Source organism: Natrix helvetica (assembly GCF_964273705.1).
Source record: "Natrix helvetica genome assembly, chromosome: 1".
Taxonomy (NCBI): Eukaryota; Metazoa; Chordata; class Lepidosauria; order Squamata; family Natricidae; genus Natrix; species Natrix helvetica.
In genome coordinates this window covers 120,310,491-120,330,034 of record NC_138548.1, presented here as the reverse complement: position 1 = coordinate 120,330,034, position 19,544 = coordinate 120,310,491, and the positions used below count along the sequence as shown (strand labels likewise).

Below are 19,544 nucleotides of genomic sequence, written 5' to 3'. Positions count from 1 at the left end.
AAGCACAAGATTTAGTTATTGTAGCTATTTTAATAAAGTAGATTTAGGCCTCATTTGGTATCTGTTTTTAATCTGGTCTACTTTATGAGGCTAACAACTGGTGAACTGCCAAGTATGAAATTTTATAGAGTTTACACTAATTTGAATTTTAAACATTCAACAGCAAATTGAAAGCTTGGGAAGCTGAATCTGAAATGAGCAATCCCAATAGAGTAGGTTTAATGTTTCAGTCCAAGTCAAAAACTCTCTCCCTCCCTCCCCCCCCCTCTCTCCTTTCCTTCTTCTCTCCCTCCCTCCTTCATTCCTAGCCCCCCTCTCTTTCTTTCTTCCTTCCTTTTTTTAAATCGTCCATTTCCCTCACTTTTATATTGATTTTAAGTAACTGTGGCATCTCTTTGGATCTGCACATGCTGAATATTTTTCATACCAATTACTTGGGGGAAATATCTTTTTCAATTTTGTCTCTGAGATTTTGCAAAAATACCTGTAATTTCCATTCTTGCCACCCTGAAAGGGATAATGGATTTCATATCAATTTCAAACTATTTCCTGAAAGGTTTTTTTTTAAAAAAATGTTTAAGATTTTGTACATGAATGCAGAAATGCATTTGTCCAAAATTAAAGCTACATATGTTAAGTCACTATGTACCATACAGTCACATAACTGTAGCTCCCATTATAAATGTCCATATGCATAATATAATGTATAATATGATATTTCTGTATTCTTCAGTATTATCCAACAATACTTGGAAGCAAAGATTTGCATGTCCACAGATGAAGGACAATGCATTATTTATTTAAAGAAATAAATGCTGTGACTGGTAATATGCATTTTTAAGACTTGGGTAGGTTGCTGAAAAAGAAACTTTTGGTACCTTCCTACTACTTTAACAAAAGTTAGCTATAAATACAAGATTTTATTCCATAATTGTGATCCCTGTGAAATCTGCATTTGCAACACTGATATTTGGCTGGAAAGTATCAGAAGCTTCTGATGACTTTCAGATCTCCAAATTATGTAAATGTCTATGTACAAGTACATACAATATGTATGACGTTCTCCTTTTTTTTAAGGATTTAATTTTCTCTCCCCCAAAAATGGTTCAGCTCAAAGGAGATGGTAAGTACTAAGAGGGGCAAGAACCATTTAGATGGATCAAGACATGATCCGTTTAACTTACATTCAGTAGTTAATATCTTAGCGTCAACCTTCCCATAACTCCACTGTTCATATTGAGTTTCTGGAAAACATTAACACATCAAATAAGAAACTGTACTTCTTAGTACCCTGATCAGTTGCTATTGTTGGTAATCTGGACTACTTTCATTAATTTCATTCATTACAATTTTCATTAATACAGCCTTCACAACATTTGAATCAGTTAACTTTCTGCAATAGCCATAGCATTGACCCTCATGATGAAAAGCATGTGTGACTTCTTGCAGCCCTGAAAAATGTGATCAAAATTGTTCTCTCAGCTGGTGGGTCGCTGTTGACGCTCATAGCGGACGGAGATGAACATAAAGAGGATGCATGTTACCGCCTGAATCCCACCTAGGAGGAAGAAATAATAATCCATCTGACATTTGTTGATGTTTCCTAGACAAGAAAGAGAGAGCAAGAGAGCCTTTAGTATACAGCTGCAGAAGGATGTATTCTTGCATTCTGCAGCCTTCACAGGTCCACGAATCCTTTTGTAGAACAGTCTTTTGACAACATGTTTTTAAATAATTTTCTTTAGGTCTCCTCCAATCTACCTGCCTTTACCATAAGATATTTGGCTTTGCTGGAGAACAGTGAAAACTCTTTGAATGGCTTCTCCATTCTCCTTAGTGGAGGAAGGGACTAAAGGGTATGACAGATGCTCACCAAAATCTTCTGGGCAGTGCATCCAACCACTGGTTGGCAGGGAGAGTAAACTCAGGAGGCCAGATCCTAAAAGAGATCCAACTCCAGAAATGAAGAAGAAAAGACCCATGATTGCTCCTTGCATGCTTCTGGGAGCTTCAGAATAGGCAAATTCTAGCCCTAGAAAAACAGAAAGAATTCAAAGGATTAGCAACCTAGAGGAGCACATTGAAAGTAGGTTTGAAGGATAGTTCAAGGCTCCTGAGGTCATGATGAGAACATTGTGCTTTTTCATCTTTGATGTGCAACTAGCTGCACTACATTCGGATCAGGAAATTCTGGTTTAATGCTGATATAGGAACAACAGGGTTAATAAAGCCTTGTTCTCTGGCTTACCTGGAATGCTGGCAAAGATTTCACTGATTCCAATGAGTAAATATTGAGGGATTTGCCAGAAAATGGAGAGTGGGGCTGCAATGTATTCATCTTTCCCAATTTGTTGTGTGATTGTCTGGTTGTTGTTCACATATTGCAGCCGCTTAGTTTCCAGGAAACCTAGATAGGAGAAAAGCATTTGGACCCAGAATAAGATATTGTGAAGAACATTCTCATAGATGAGGCAGATTTTTAAAAATCAGAAAATAGGTGTCATATCTTTGTTATGTTAGGTATAAAATATTTACTATAGGTATAAAAATGCTTACTAGACAACCCATGTCCCATTGGATATTTTTTCAGAGATATTTCTTTACCCTAAACCAGGGGTGTCCAAACTTGGGAACTTTAAGACTTGTGGACTTCAACTCCCAGAATTCCCCAGCCAGCCATGCTGGCTGGGGAATTCTGGGAGTTGAAGTCCACAAGTCTTAAAGTTCCCAAGTTTGGACACCCCTGCCCTAAACAGAAATACGATGAACAAGGGTGGACAAAAAGCAGGAGCATCTTCCGACATCCTATCAGCTTGCTTCCCCTTTGAGTTTTCATGTGCTAATCTGGCTGGGAGCATTGGAAATCTCCCTCCCCTCCCTTTCCCTTTCCTTCTTCACAGGCAGATAAGTAACTGCTGATGGGTGGGGGAGGGAGGAAGGGATTGTGAGACTGGCTGGAAAACTGTTAACAGAACTTTGAAAATGAAGATCATGTGACCTCAGAAGTAGCCCAGCAATGCATCAGCAGCCAGTCACACTAAAGCAGTCACAACTTCCCCACATTCCATTCCCTCTGGAGTCTTTAAATCGGCCCATTTGAGATACCGTGGTTCAAAAATCATTTCCTTTTTAATGAACTCTTTCGCGGGTGGGCGGAAATTCTCACCGCCCCCGGTACTGGTTCGCCTGAACCGGATACAACCGGCTGAATTGCACAACTGCTCTATGGTACAATTAATAACCATTTCCAAAGCTACAATGTGAAAATATCTGTTTTCTTTCACTTTCTCAAGTGTCCAAACTGTAGAACAATATCAAGACAGACCGCTCAAAATTTTAACTGGAAACCAGGACGCTGCTTTGTTCACATCCCCCACATAAAGCACATGAAGAACAGATTATGTTTGGCAAGGATGAAAGATGTAGACTTGATAAGAGATTGATGGGGTTCAAGGAGATGACTGGAACATCCTTGGAACAGCTATGGGCTGTCATCAGGGACAGGTTGGGATGCCAGGCACTTGAACATTCAGTCCCCAGAGAGTATATAACTATGTTGGCTTAAACATTAATGATCAAGATTTTTTTTAATCACTGAGGCACAGACAGTACCGTACAGAATGAAGGCATTGTTTCCCTTGAGTCAAGCACCTATTAACTACTTGATTAATTGACTACATTTTTATACTGCCAGACTTAAAAAACTAACTCCTTACATTATACATGATACCTCAAAAAAAGATTAAAAATCAAGGTAAAAGAAGATCTACAACAATATAAGTGCATCATGATGACTATTCCCCCGTACAAATCTTCTCAGGACTGCTTTGTTCTGGAAGGCTAACAATGAAGGAAGTAGCCTAATTTTCAGAGGAAGATTATTCCATAATATGGGAGTTTGCAACTGTCCATGAGCTTGTGAACTTGTGAAATTAGGATGCATTAAAAGATGTTGTTAGTGTTGAGTGAGCTAGCTGCTTCTATAGAGAAAAGGAATCATGTATGTATCCTGGTGCCAAGCATTACAAGGGTTTATAGGTCAAAAATAGTACTTTGAATTGCACCAGGAAAGCTACTGGTAACTAGTGCAGTAACCGCAAAAGCGATGTTAGCTGATTACAGTAATTTTGATTTGTTATTCCACAGGCTGCTGTATTTTTCAAGGAGGTGTAGAGCTGATTACAGTAAACCAAATTGGGGCAACAGTGTCAACAATTACATGAGTAGCATTTTCATACAATGCAGAAATGCTTTGCGTTGCCTTCTTTTGAGGTGCAGAAAGCGAAGGTAGCCAACATTCCATTTAGCAGTGAAGAGAAATAAATTTTTAAAGCTTTGTTTACTCTAATATACAAAGGAGAAAGCAAGAAGGAGGAAATAAAAAGAAATAAAAGACAAAAAAGAGGAAAGGAAGAAACGAGGAACCCAGAGAGGTGTTTTTTTTAGCATTGCATTAAACTTTGATCGCATAGAATAATATTAGCCCATCTTTCGTTTATGTCAATAGAAATAGAAAGCTAATTCAGAAATAGATGAATATGTAACATTGCATTAACTAGTTTCTATTGTATATCCAGTGAGACATTGTTTTCCATGTCACTTTCGCAGTCTGTCATTGGTAGAACCACTTTTGATGCCATCTCTGCCTTTCAGTACAACTTATTCTATATCTACCATTACTTCCATAACATCTTTTGGACACAATCTATCCATAGAAGCAAACATTATTATTGACATTGTTGATATTAACTTCTGGTTCCATTTTTCAAAAGTGTCCATCAGTATTTTCAGTGTTTCTATGTTTTGTATCATTTTATAAACCCCAATTAATTAGCTGGTTCGTGTATTTTTCTTCTTTAACAAAAATCTTTAGTTCCCTCTAGTGTCTAATTTTTAAAATTGCTTATCTTTATTATGTCTTGCTAAAAGTCCAAACTATTTCCTTTGGGAAGGACTCTTCATAATTGCAATTAATTAAATTTAAAAAGTGATTAGAAAAGAAAATTCATGAGCCTAGTGTCCTTTAAAGGGCAAAGTTCACATTTACGAGCAGGATGACTATCCTTGTTGTCTTTCCGTTCTCAAAATCTCCTGGGGACTACTGTCTTGTGGTCTTCTTGTAAGGAGCAACTATTCAGAGTGCATGTGGATGATGTCCCATCTTCTCCTTGCCCAGTGAGGTTCTGAAGAGTTGGTTTACTCATTGACTCTGTTATCTATGGCAACCATATGCCCAGGTTTTTGTGGTGCCATCTTCAGTCTGCGATTCTTCCTCTGAAAACTCTTTTTATAGCTCATTTTGAAACAAAATATCTGATCCTTTGGGGGACCTCTTGCTGGTGCTCTTTCATCATAACATAATTTCTTTACGGTATCCAATACCTAATTAATTAATTTCTTCATACATTTACTGCTGATTGAAATCCTAACTTCCATAGTACTTTTAACTTTTTCAGTGCATAATGCAATGTTACATTAGCAGATTAAAGCTGTATTCATCTTCCCAAAACCATATTAACAAATGTATGATTATTAACAAATATATGTATATCAACCTAAAACTGGACAATAATGGGACAAACCCATACAATATATCTAAGTATCTCAGCAAACCAAGTCATGACCAAATCATGGCTGGTTTTTAAAAAACATTTTAGCCTCCACTGCTTTAGGGGTAAGGAATGTGGGGTTAGTAAAAGCTTACGAATGAAGGGCTTACCTGCTAATAGGACTGAGCCAAGACCAAAGATCATGCCTAGGGCCATTCTCCTCAGTGCTGATGGCAACAGGTTCTTCTTTGCTAGGAATGGGTCTATTACCCTGTCCTTCAATGGAATGAGGATCAACAGAACCACTACATTGGCTAGAAGGAGCCAGGCATCTGGAAACTGAAGAGAGATTGAGGAAAAGAATGCAAATATTATTCTGCATTGAGTTCTTTTCCATTACACAAAAAGGCTGGTTTTTTGGGTCTCTAAAGAGTCAATGAACAAAACTAAATTGTAATATTTATAGATTTATGCAGTTTCACAGATGCTTCCAATACTCGTGCAACTGCTTATATCTTTCAAGTCCCCTAATACTAAAAGCATCAGGAATGGCTACTAGAAGTGATACAAAAGTGCTAGGAGATGTGGATGGAGTTGTAAATTGAATACCCACTGATGTACCATGGCGCTGATTGTTTTAATGTCAAATCCCCTCAACTAGCACACATTCTCAGTGTTCTTGTCCAGGCTTGTGAATTGTTTCTCCTCCAGGCAAATAAAGAACACCTGAAATCATATTTCACTCCTTTTAACTCTCCTGGATTGATTACATACAGGCAAGAAGCTTTCAGCACACTGTTCTTACTGAAAGTGATTTGCAGCAAGCAAAAAGCTAATCTTGATTACTCCAGACATTTTAACAGATTTCAGCAGAAAATCCTATTTCTCAGTCATGTGAATCAGCCTTTAGCAAGACCATTCTATAAACTGGGGCAGTCACATCTAATAGCTGGAGCAGGGAAAGATGTGTGGTGAATGATCCAGTGATTCAAATTAGCTGTGCTGCATCACATATGTGGGGAACCCTTCCCCCTCTTTTTTTTAGTTTTTAGGGGAGAGGGTAGTATGATTTTGGATGTGGTTATGGTTCATGATGGCATTCTGCAGGTTCTTGGCAATAATGAGCAACCGTTGCTTCAGGGTTCAGATGAATTGTAGTAGAAGCCTCTTAACCCCACTCAAATATATTTACAAGCTAGATTTAAATTCATGGTGATGGGAGTACAAATTGAAAGAAGAACCAATTTATTTTCATCCTGAAATAACAGATCTCTTCGAGAGAAAAAAATGAAATAATCAACATTAGTTTTTTAGAATCCTCACTCTCCTACTTATACACGCACTCTTCTAATGTTTCAGTAATTCCTCTGCCATAACCAGCTTGTGGCTTGAGAGAAAATAGAACCATTTCGCTTCCATCTATAGTAACCATGATCTTAACTAACTATGACATATGCAGTTGGTCAGGAGATTTGCTGCTTACAAAACTAAGGATTGGACTTGGGTTCTTGGAGAAGAGGACGATTGAAAGGATCTGTTTCACACACCTTCATTCCACAAATGATCACTTTCCTTCTACTCAACAGAGCTATTTATTTCTTAACACATCTATATTTGATGGTGGCCCTTTATGTGAGCTGTTGGACACTTAGAGCTTCTCCATTAGAGGGACCTTTATTATGATTTGAGAGAGCCAACATGCTTTTGAATGACTGAACGAAAGCCAAACTTCTTAGAACATAACAACCCAAACCGCTTAGTTCATCTGCCCCATAGCTTACCATATATATAGTATCTATGGTTGCTGAGAGTGCACTGTTATTCATATGACTATTTTGAAAGAAGTTGGGGATGGAGAGATGGAGACCCTGCAAATAGTAGGTTGACTGCATCTAAAATAAAATAAAAAAGTGATATTGTTAAAGAAATAAACACAAAACCTAAATGTTTTTCTATGTGGAGCTTTCCTATAGTAAAATAACATGCACTAAACCTGGCAAGCCTGAGACATGTCAAACCAATTCCCATATTCTCTCAGCTAAGCTAATATGTCCATTGGTTATGGTGGCTGGAGACAATTGGAACTGAAGCTTAAAATATTAGAAAGGCACCTATTTGGGGGGAAATTAATGTTCTTATCCTATATCCTTAACAGAGGACCCTATCCATCTTCATGGAACAGTGAGTCTTATTACATGGTAATGTCAGTGTCCTGTCATAGGGCCTTAGTAATATCATAACATGGGTAATTAGATATGGCAATTATGACATAGGATGAGCTGGAAAGTACAGTTTAGATGATCAACTCCTCCCCCACCCCACCCCTTCCCCAGTCAGTATAAGGAATGTATGAAAGTATCCCTGACTAATGGTTGCTAATTTTCTGCGTGAACACATCTTGTCAAAATGAACTCTCTTGCCTTGATATTTGATTAAATTGCTGTTCCATTTAAGAAACTTTCCCCAACATTCATAGATATGAATGTTATGATTACATATAGATGATTAACACACAGGTTGTCTCATTTAATTTGTTTTTCCTAAATGAAGAATTTTATATTTGTTTGATTTGCATTCCAAATTTAATATTTATAAATAACTCAAGGTGGCAAACATATCTAATATTCCTTCCTTCTCCTGTTTTCCCCACAATAACCCTGCGAGTTTAGTTGAGAGTCAGTGACTGGCCCAAAGTCACCCAATCAGTTTTTCATGCCTAAAGCGGGAGTAGATCTCACACTCTCCCAGTTTGTAGGTTAGCAACTTAACCACGAGACCCAAATGGCTATTGGTCCATTTCCCTACTATATCAAGATAATTTGAATTTTGTCCTTTAGAATATCAGTCATCCCAACTACTTCTTATATCATCTGCTATCTAATTGATGTTTTACAAGACAAGAAATTAAATAAACACACACACACACAAACACACACTATCTATCATCTATCTATCTATCTATCTATCTATCTATCTATCTATCTATCTATCTATCTATCTATCTATCTATCTATCTATCTATCTATCTATCTATCTATCATCTATTTATTGTGTGTGTGTGTGTGTATGTATGTATGTATGTATGTATGTATGTATGTATGCATGTATACATACATACATATAATCAGTGGTGGTGTCCGGATCCTGTTCCAACCGTACTGTGGTATCCACATGGATGCACGTAGTGCATGCGCACATGTACGCAGCATGCACATGTGTCTTAGTACCTCCGTGAGCCTCCGCGACACTCCAGCAGTTCAGCAGAGCATTGCGCAGGTGCTGTATGTGCTGTGCATGTACACGGAAGCGCCGAAGACTTAGAAGACCGGTAAGGAGCTTGGGCGGGCTGGTGGGCCCATACGGAACGGTATCTGGTGCTCTGGGCAGGCTCCAGTATGCCTGTACCAGGGCATACCACCTACAACCCACCACATATATATTTATATTCCCCCCTCACACCACCATCACATTTTCTTCATTTTGGAACAGTTGTGATTGCACTTTTAGTATGTCTATTTCTAGGAATTCTTATTCATCCTGATTGCCTCTTCTGATGAGCTTCTTCTACCAAGAAAACATACGTATGTTTGCTAAAATATGCTGAAATCTAAAGTATGCAGTCATTTCTTATTTTGGTTTATTGCTCTTGCCTTAGCTTTCTTCTTTTTCTGATCCTTTCCTTACACAGAGTTGCATTTCAACAAACTCATTGCTCGCTCACTCACTTCTATCCTGGCTGCCTTATATTCTTTCTACAGTTTCTGCAACAGTCTCTGCTTACTCAGCAGGAAGCACTCAATCATTCACAATGAGCAGCTAACTATTTTCAGGACACATCATTTGCAATCAAAAGCTACTTAAGAGGTGACCTTTTCAACCCATATAGTTGAGCACGCTGTCCCTACAGCTCTCCTTTCTGTTGAACCCTATTGCCAAAATAGGGGGAGAAAATGCTTAAGGATAATCCAGGGCAGTTTTGCCACCTTCTTCTTTTCCTCATTCATGTATCTCTTTAGAATAATTGTTTCTAGATTTTCTTGGCAAATGAAATTCATTGCACAACAAGGATTTACAATTCTTTAAAAAAAGACTATAGAAAAAGCCAGACCTTTTTTTTTGTTTTTTTTAAGTGCACATTTCATTCAGTTTATTGCAATCATTTATCAATTTTATTGCTGTGCTATAATAGCAAACAGTCATCAGGGGAGAAATGAAAGTGGCAGGCTTCCCTTTTTCTCTAACCAACCTTTCACAGGTTGATAGTATTGAAGTGAATCTGCTTCCTATTTATTCAGTGGGTTTAATTTGAATTGCACATGGACTGAAGCTTAATGGAATCTGTCTTCCTGCTAACAATTGGGCGGAATTTATCTGGTGAAGAGAACCAAGCTATTTTCATGTTCAGCATGATCAGGCTAAGTCAGTGTTGGCGAACCTTTTCGGCATCAAATGTCGAAACGGGAGCGAATGGGCGCACGTGCTAGAAACCGGAAGAGCAGCTCTTTCGGTTTCTGGCGCATGCATGCAAACTGGCCACCTGGTCCTCCGGTTTCTGGCAAAGACCAGCTGGACGGTGCGCATGCATGTGCCAGAAACTGGGATGCTGTCCCAGTTTCTGTGCACCGTAACCCGGAAGAACAACAGGTGATGGCTAGTGTGCCCGGAGAGATGGCCCTGCGTGTCATTTCTGGCACACGTGCCATAGGTTTGCCATCACATGGCTAGATAGTGTGCAGGATTCTCTCTGAAGATTAAGTAAAATAATGGTTATATCAAGTAAATAAATAAACTTGCGAATACGAAGGTTGTTTTTCTATACAGAAAAAACTCTATCCCAAATTAGCCTTTCAGGGCTCTTCATCCAATTTAAGGACATAAATATTAGGTGGATGATTTATCGATTTTTTTTAAGAATAAAAAATTACGTTTTCACTTCTTAGTATAGGAATCCTTTGAATGCCAACAGTATCATTCAATCGAAGCATGGCAACCCTTTCTTCAAATATCCAGAAGAACGTATACACAATCAAATAATTACATTTTGGTTGACTCTCTTATAACCAATTCCCTAAGGGGCAAGAATATCCCGCCACACCTATGAACATTTCATTACAATGCTTCTTTATTTCCTTTGAAAGAATTTCTAAAGGAAGAGTTCTTTTGTGAAATTGAATGAGCAATATAGAAAAAAAAACCACAGAGGGAAACTTCTTTTCCTGGCATCAGCTGAAATCTTTTTTCTACATGTCTAAAAGATTCTCTTGCTTTTTTCTCTCTCTCTCTCTCTCTAGACAACATTTCAAAGATCAAACTTGAATTGCCATGAATGTGCAATCTACAGAAAGCAGTAACCACCCTAGGATTCACATTGTATATACAGGCTGCCACCCCAAAATTACAATGTTAATTGTCCTTCACCAGAGCATTACTGAAATTGACAATACAAAGAAATGCATGGCATGGAAAAAGTGCATAAGGAGGACTGAAGGCTGGTGATGAAACACATCTTTTTCATTTAACAGGTACCATGTTTCCCCAAAAATAAGACCCAATCATATATATATATATATATATATATATATATATATATATATATATATATATATATATATATATATATATATATATATATATATATATATATATATATATATATATATATATATATATATATATATATGTGTCTGTGTGTGTGTGTGTGTGTGTGTGTGTGTGTGTGTGTGTGTGTGCGCGTGTGCGTGTGCGTGTGTGTGTTGTAGGTAGGTAGGTAGGTAGGTAGGTAGAGAGATAGATATAGATATAGATATAGATATAGATATAGATATAGATATAGATATAGATACAGAGATGGATAGATAGATGATAGATAGATAGATAGATAGATAGATAGATAGATAGATAGATAGATAGATGATTGATAGATAGATAGATAGATAGATAGATAGATAGATAGATGATAGATAGATAGATAGATAGATAGATAGATAGATAGATGTTAGATAGATATAGATATAGATATAGATATAGATATAGATATAGATTTGCCACCAAAAAAGGCACCAAGTCTTATTTTGGGAGGGATGTCTTCCACTGAGTCATCTCGCAGCAGCCTCCGGCCTCCATTTTGCTGTCAGAGGCCTCCAGGAAAGGATTCTGCAGGCAAGAAATGGGCTCCAGATTGATTGGCATGGTGCCCCCCTGCCCCCCGCCTCCATTTCGCTGTCTAGATTGACACATGCAAGGCCTGGCTGCAACTATCTGAAGATAAGTACCGGTAGGGCAGCCCTACCCCACCATCGCCACCCTAGCACTCACACCACCCCATGCACCTTGGAGAGGGTGGGGTCGTAAGTAGGACTTATTTGGGGTGTAGGCTTATATTGGGCGCACATTTAAAAATCAAGCTAGGTCTTATTTTTGGGATAGGTCTTATTTTTGGGGAACTACAGTATCAGTTTCAGTCTTTGGCATCTCTTGGAAATATGAAAACCCGTTTTCTGAACCACTGGACACAACCTAACATTAGAACACACATCTTCCAACTGGGCAACATTATCCTTTCCGAAACCCTCAAAACTGTTCCTGCAGCTGACGCTGAAGGTCTGACTGGATCAGTGCAGGAAGGAGCACACCCAGCCTGCACAAAATTCCACACTTAATAAGGGCAAACCAATTCCAGTCCTCAGAGCCTTGTTTACCCCTAGGCCTGCCCTGGGGCACAGCCAGTCAGCATGCTGAAGCGATATCCACCAGTCCTTGAGCCAGCAGAATATTATGTTTAGTATAAAATTTGCTTGGAACAATAGTTATAGCCATCTGCTAGGTTACCCCACCAACCCGTTGCAGCAGATGTTGAAGTGCTCCATACCTATGAACCAGTTAATCAGGCAGCACTTTGTATTTTTACGTGCACATCTCTAAGGTTGAAAGGACTTTTTTTTTGGGGGGGGGGGATACAAATCTATCTAAACTGTCTACTAAAAAATGATTTTAACATTTCCGAAGGTGCTACCTCTTTTCTGAGACACAGAATCTTCTAATAATTGCATTAACCTGCAAAGAAGAAAAATGCATCTGTTTGAATTTCCTTTTTCACTGAAATCATCATCCAGAGCCTTCTCTGGAGATCCCCTGGGGTGAAACTTGCAAATGGTGAGGAAAAAACATTTCTAAATGGCCCTGCAATCAGGGAAGGCTTGCCCAAAGAAGCTGCTTGTTGGCCATTTTGGGGGAGGTAATTTTGTTGCTAGGCAACTCCCTTAAACTGTTACAGTAAAAGGCTTCTTCTGATGCTGGATTTTTGCTGCCGTCCTTGCACGTCTTCAGTTTTAACAAGTTCATTTTTTACTATTACTGTTTAATCTTAATGTACAATTGCGTGTAGATAAACAGATAGTGGGGAAAGATGGAATGTAAATCTCTAAATAAATACTAAGTAAGTGCTTACTATTAAAATGCAAATTGAAACTGGCATCCTCCTCAGATTCCCAGCTAAACGCTCCCTCCCAGAACACCACAAGCCACTATGCTTCCTTCTGCTGCTGGCATCATTGCCCATCAGTCAGGGGATCTTCCCATATGACAGAACGAGGGCCCTGTAAGGTGGCTACCTGAAAATAAACCATCCAATAGGGGATGAGAGTCATCAGAACTGGCAGGATCTTTGCCATCACGTGGAGGTTGGAGGCGTGTTTACAGGATGACCCCATAGGCTGGTTGCTTTCCCTTGAAAGGGGATTGGGTCTGTCTGCTTCCAGCAGGGGATTCCTTGCCCTGTAAAGAAAAGGGAGGGAGGAAGATGTTGGGTTTAAATCAGCTTTCTCCAAAATGGAGAGCCAGCTCCTAGATGGATCAGATCACATATCCCAGCCATCTAGAAGCTGTTGTCTGATCACTGAAGGGCACCAGACAGGGAACAGATTAATTCAAGTTATAATAGACCCCTCCCCCCCAAAAAAACCCCCTACTTACAACCCAGATTTGAAGTTCCAATGTCCGAGCCTCCCACCTGGTCATACAATGACATTTTGGGTGCTTGGCAAACAGCCTGCATTTATAGCTGTTTGCAGCACCCTCTGGTCAAGTGACTGAAATTACAACATTTTGGCCAGAAACCAGGATGTATTTCCAATGTTTGGCTAACATTTGTTTAACGTCTGCTGAATTTGCTTAATGATCCCCACAAAAAAGTTTGTAACTTACAATTGAAATTGTTGGCTCAATTATAGTCATAAATTGAGGACTACCAGTAGAATTGATTGCCCAGGCAAAGGGGATTGAAATCTTATCACTAATAATGAGAAAATATTCAGAAGTGGCTCAGGCAGACACCTCCCTAGTTCACTGAATTATTTAAAAAAAAAGGAAGAAGGAAAAGATACATTGCAATCAGCCTGCCTATGGAGCTGATTTCCTGATCTGGTTTACCTAGTGAGGCCAACACAGTGATAATAAATTGGACTGGCACTGGGGAGATCCAGATTCAATTCCTAGTGAGGGAAACACTTTTCCTTAGCTAAATCTACCCCAAAGGGTCACTGTTGTGGGGGGAAATGGGAGAAGGAAGAACTTGGTTCAGGGGTTGCCACAAAGAAGAGGGAGTCAAACTATTTTCCAAGGCACCTGAGGGTAGAACAAGAAGCAATGGGTGGAAACTAATTAAGGAGAGAAGCAACTTAGAACTGAGGAGAAATTTCCTGACAGTTAGAACAATTAATCAGCGGAACAGCTTGCCTCCAGAAGTTGTGAATGCCCCAACACTGGAAGACTTTAAGAAGATGTTGGATAGCCATTTGTCTGAAACGGTATAGGGTTTCCTGTCTAGGCAGGGGGTTGGACTAGAAGACCTCCAAGGTCCCTCCCAACTCTGCTATTGTATTGTATTGTATTGTATTGTATTGTATTGCATTGGTACACTGCTAGGGGCTCCTGCAGGAAAGGCAATTAGATCTTATAAATAAGTGCTTAAACTTTGTTAGTGAAGGGAGCAATTCTCTTCCTACTGTTCACGCTGTCAGAGAAACCTCACAGGGGAAGGACATTGCTCAGTAATTTGGTTCATGCAAAAGTTTCATCTAGCAATTCTGGTCACAGCTGGGGAAAATCTAAAATGTTAGTAAAGGAGCCACCAGTTATAACAGGTAATGTTTTTTCCTGAACTGGATGGACCACTGCTCCGACTCAGCCCTCAGACATTGAGTTATAGTATGAAGTTTAGCTAGTTTGTTGAGTAAACCACAATTTGCCTGGATCACGCAGAATGCTAAGCTGTAAATGCATTGTTTGGATTTATCCATTGGGACCTGACAAAACAACCTCTGACTTCCTCACCCCAAAATATTATTGCCTTTGGCAGTGCACAAGGCCTAGCAATGGAATGCAGCTTCTTATGTGTCTGGTGAGAGAGGAGTCTGTACTACTTCTGCTAATGCAATGTTTCCCAACCTTAGCAATCTCAAGATATGTCCAAAGCAGATGGAAATGCATTGCTGAGATTCATTCAGTTCCAATGCATGAAGATTGCTGCTACCACAGAGGGAATACTAATCCCTCACAGGACACCAGAAATATATGGCAGCCATGAGGCCACCTTCTGCAAGAAGGCTTCTGTCTGCCTTACCTGATTTTTATGGTCACCTTCTGCAATGCTTTGCCGCAACAGCTGTTCTGGAGAGCCAAATACAACATGGTGCAGACTCGACTGCCAGGAGCTGGCTTTGTGACAAAGATGGGGGCAGCCAGAAGAAAGATGACAAGGGCCAGGGCCAGGCAGACAGCAGGAATGGCATAGCCAATCAGGAAGTCCACATTCTGTTGGATGAAGGCAATCACCAGCAGTGAAAGCACAGCCCCAATGTTAATGCTCCAGTAGAACCAGTTGAAGAAACGTCGGGTAGCTTCCTGGCCACGGTCTGTCACCTGTAATGAAAAAAAATAGAGAGAGAAAAGAATGGGGTTTGATTCTCCTGAATTAGTCCTTAATATACTAAGCCCAGCAATAATTGTCCAGTTAGTTGCTTTTCTCTTTATTTCTCCTCTCCTCTCCCCTCCCTGCTCCGCACCTCCCTTCCTTCTTGCATCCAGATATAAAGCATGTCTAGATTAGTAAACATTTATATAATATAGCAATTTTGTCAAATTATTGGCATGTACAGAATGGCTCTAGAGAGCACCACTGCTAAAAAAAGAAAATGAGAATAAGAGTAAACCTCTCTCATGTTTTATCCCCTGGGAAAGGAAATGAGTCTGTATTGCACTGTACAAAAAGCAGCAGCTCCTTGCATATGGACAAGTGTGGAAGCCCATGTTTGATAAAGGAAAAGATAATTGTTGACTGGGGGCAAGAGAAGGAATGGTGGGAAGGTATCAAAACTTTCCTTTTGCAAATGGCACTGCTCTTCCAGCTGTGGAGGTAACAAGTGGCACTGAAAACAGGCCCTTAGCCTTGCTTGTACTTTACACAACATAGGTTTGTTTGCATGATATTGCCTTCATATTGTCTACAGGTTGTGTATGAAACAACTTTAAAACTTTATTAGATATACTGGTCTTAAAGCAGCATCCCTCCATTCCCAACATTTATCCCAAGGGGTATAAAATCATGCCTTGCCAGTTGCCACACACTAGCTTGGAGATGCAGTCAGCTATTGTGGATCTTATCAAAGGCATGCTAGTCACTGGGCATCTTCCTCATCCAGAGTTAGTCCTCTCCATTAACATTTTGTTTCCTTTTAGAGCAGTCATCTCCCCATCTTCCATTCTGATTTGACACCAGCTTCTCCCTCAGCTTCCAGCAAGAAAAGAGGACAAAAGAGCAGACCACCAGCATTTTATTTAGACTAAAGGAAGTATAATTGTTCTAGTCTGCTTAGCCACCCCGGGTCTCTCCTGTTCCTGCTGCTGTGCTCTGATCAGTGGATATTTTCCCCACTGATGATCTGAAAGGAACAGGAACAAAGCACGACTGTCAGCAGTGATCAACCCCAGAGGCATCCGTAGGAACAACAAGGGGGACAAGTAACAAAATGTGTGTCCTTCTGACACAAATCCTATGACCTACATACTTCCATCAGACCTCAGAATGCAACCAGGGAGATCATTTCATGGTGTCATTATATACGTATTGTCATTTTGCTGTAATGTTGGTTTGTGTCAATTGGGAAATACACCATTTGGATGTGACTCAGAGGAGGGATAGAGATTGACGCAAGGGACAGTAAATTGCCTGACAACATAAGGCCACCGTTTTAATTAAATAGTGGGGGAAAACCCTTGTGAATTGAAAAAGAGAAATAAATGAATAATTTCAGGATTTCCGGAAACAATGAATAATTAGCATTACAGAAGTGCTACAGGACTTCTGATTTTCAAAGGAAAAAAAACCCTATCATCCCGCTTAACGGTTGTCCCTGCTTCCACACAGCAGGTTGACCATTGATTATGATCATTGTTTCCCCATTGTTTTACAGGAGGTTTACTGGATGCTCTTCTTTCCCCCCACTCTAAATATTTTTTTTTTGGGTCATATGATCCCCAAGGCTGTTAATCATTCTCACTTCTGTATTAAGGCTGCTGCTACTTTAGCTATCTGGCCTAGAGATCGTTTTGATGGGGAGGATAGTATCATGACGTCATGATTGCTAACATTCCTCAATTCTAAAATTCTTTTGTCCCTCATAGCTTTGCCAGCCACCAAGGCTTGTCTTTTCAATCCCGGGTACAATTCCTTTCATTTTCAGAGGCCTTCTCTATCTTTGGATAATTCAGGGGTGTCCAAACTTGGGAACTTTAAGACTTGTGGATTTCAAGTCCCAGAATTCCCCAACCAGCATGGCTGGCTGGGGAATTCTGGGAGTTGAAGTCCACAAGTCTTAAAGTTCCCAAGTTTGGACACCCCTGCGCTAATTAAACCAAAATAGTACTGTGTCTTCCTATAGTCTTCCTTCTCTGAACTTGCTTTAGATGGCAATCATTTAGAAAATGTGTATCAAAAAATACGGCACAGCTATATGAAATCAGTAAAGGCAAAACAACAGAAGACATTATATTACATCAAAATATGTTTTTTAAGGCAAAACCCTGAGGCTTATTGGGACAGAACCATCCCAGCAATCCAATGACGGATTTAATAATAATTCCAAATTGCTTGCCTTGAAATAAATAAAGGATAGATCCGAGAGATGATCTCTTACCTGATCGGCACCAAATGGAATGAGATTAGCTTTGACGGAGCTGATGCCAAGGGCCAGGATCAGCAGGCCAGTGTACAGGAGAGGAGCACAGTATGGACTTGGCAGCGTTTGTTTACACTCTGACATGTCACCCTGGCACGAAGGCTGTATTGGGTAAGATGGCATCTCTCCACACAACCAGAGGCGCCCCTCCTGTGAGGCCACAGTGGGCAACAGGCATGCTGAGACAAGGTAGAGCAGGAAGCTGAAGACAATAGTCCAGTAGCAGCCCAAGCAAGCATCGGCGAGCCAGCCCCCGATGGGCGAGAGCAGGTAGGAGGCACCTATGAAGATCAAAACTGCCTGAGAAGCCTGGGCGCCACCCCAGTTAAAGGTGCTGCTGTTGAGGTACAAGACAAGGTTGGAGACGATACCAAAGAAAGCTGCCCGCTCCAGGATCTCCACCAGCAACACAGCCAGGCAGGCAGCCTTTCTGCCCTCAAAGAGAGATGTGGCTGGCCCATTGAGCTGGGCTCCTTTCTGCTGTAACAGGGGATTGCACTCCTCTTCAGTTTGCCGAGAGGCCATGGTGGAGGCCCGATCTCAGAATCTGTGGATCTTATTTCTTTGCCATTTCTCTCTGGATCTTTCGATGCTGGCTTTTAATTCCTGATCTCTTCTCTTCTACAAAGCCTTTGAGTGCTGCATTCACTTCCCCATTTCTCCCCTCCAACACAAGCATCACATGAGCGTTCATTTCCCTGAAAGGAAACATTCATGTTATGCTGGTTAAGATGGTTTCCTTTTCATAGGAGCCTTTGCTGAGTCCTGCCCCTTTTGCAGCACCACCCCATTTGCATCTGCTGAATACACACACATACACACAAACACAGGACCAAACTGCCATTTTCCTGTATGTCTATCAAGGCAGAACCGCATGACCACATGCGTAGTTTTAGGTAGGACCAGCCCCAAGTGAATTGTCCCTTATGTGATCAGTCAAAAACCCAACACAGTTATTCCACATCTTCTGCAAAGAAGTTTGCATGTATGGACAAAAAGAATCAAGACAGAATATGATTCCCACAACATTTGTACTTTTATAAAACCCCATAAATGAGTCAGGGTGATAATGCAATAATTACTTAGGTACTGCCCTATTCACTCCCTTTCTTATAAGAAATCAAATCTTTGATATCCATGCTAATTTACCTCACTTTTGAAGATTAAAAGCTTTAAATACTATTTTAGGTATACTATTATGTATACTATACTATTTTTTATGAGCCATGGTGGCGCAGTGGTTAGAGTGCAGTACTGCAGGCTACTTCTGCCGGCTGCCAGCAGTTTGGCAGTTCAAATCTCACTCGACTCAAGGTTGACTCAGCCTTCCATCCTTCCGAGATGGGTAAAATGAGGGCCCAAATTGTTGGGGGCAATAGGTTGAGGGTAAACCGCTTAGAGAGGGCTGTAAAGCACTCTGAAGTGGTATATAAGTCTAAGTGCTAAGTGCTATTGCTATTTTTGAGAAGAATTTTTGAAACCATACCTTGCTTTACTTCCCACCCCCAAAGTCCCCTATGCATTGTGGATGGGGAAGGGGTGTTCCTGGGAGGGATGAGTGAAGAATACCTGGAGTGAACATCAAGAATAAATATTCCCAGCAGGGTCACCCAAAGCATTAAAATCATCCCAGCAGCTCATCTGAAGCAAGCAGGCATCGACATAGAACAACAAGTGATGTAGAAAGTGGCCAGAGGTAGTTGATTATTTTAGTGACAATGGCAAAGGCATCAATTCATATTGCATGGGACCATATATATGA

The 19,544-nt window shown here is 40.2% G+C and overlaps 1 protein-coding gene across 1 annotated transcript; it reads right to left on the bottom strand.

Moving 5' to 3' along the window:
• Nucleotides 1–570: 570 nt before the first annotated feature.
• Nucleotides 571–18,502, bottom strand: SLC15A3 (solute carrier family 15 member 3). The gene is made up of 8 exons (XM_081938463.1): nt 17,741–18,502; nt 15,169–15,467; nt 13,160–13,322; nt 7,331–7,441; nt 5,720–5,888; nt 2,249–2,407; nt 1,874–2,032; nt 571–1,603 (listed from the first exon to the last, which is right to left on the bottom strand). The coding sequence occupies exons 1-8, from the start codon at nt 18,305–18,307 to the stop codon at nt 1,479–1,481; spliced, it is 1,752 nt and encodes a 583-aa protein (XP_081794589.1). The 5' UTR covers nt 18,308–18,502; the 3' UTR covers nt 571–1,478.
• Nucleotides 18,503–19,544: the final 1,042 nt, after the last annotated feature.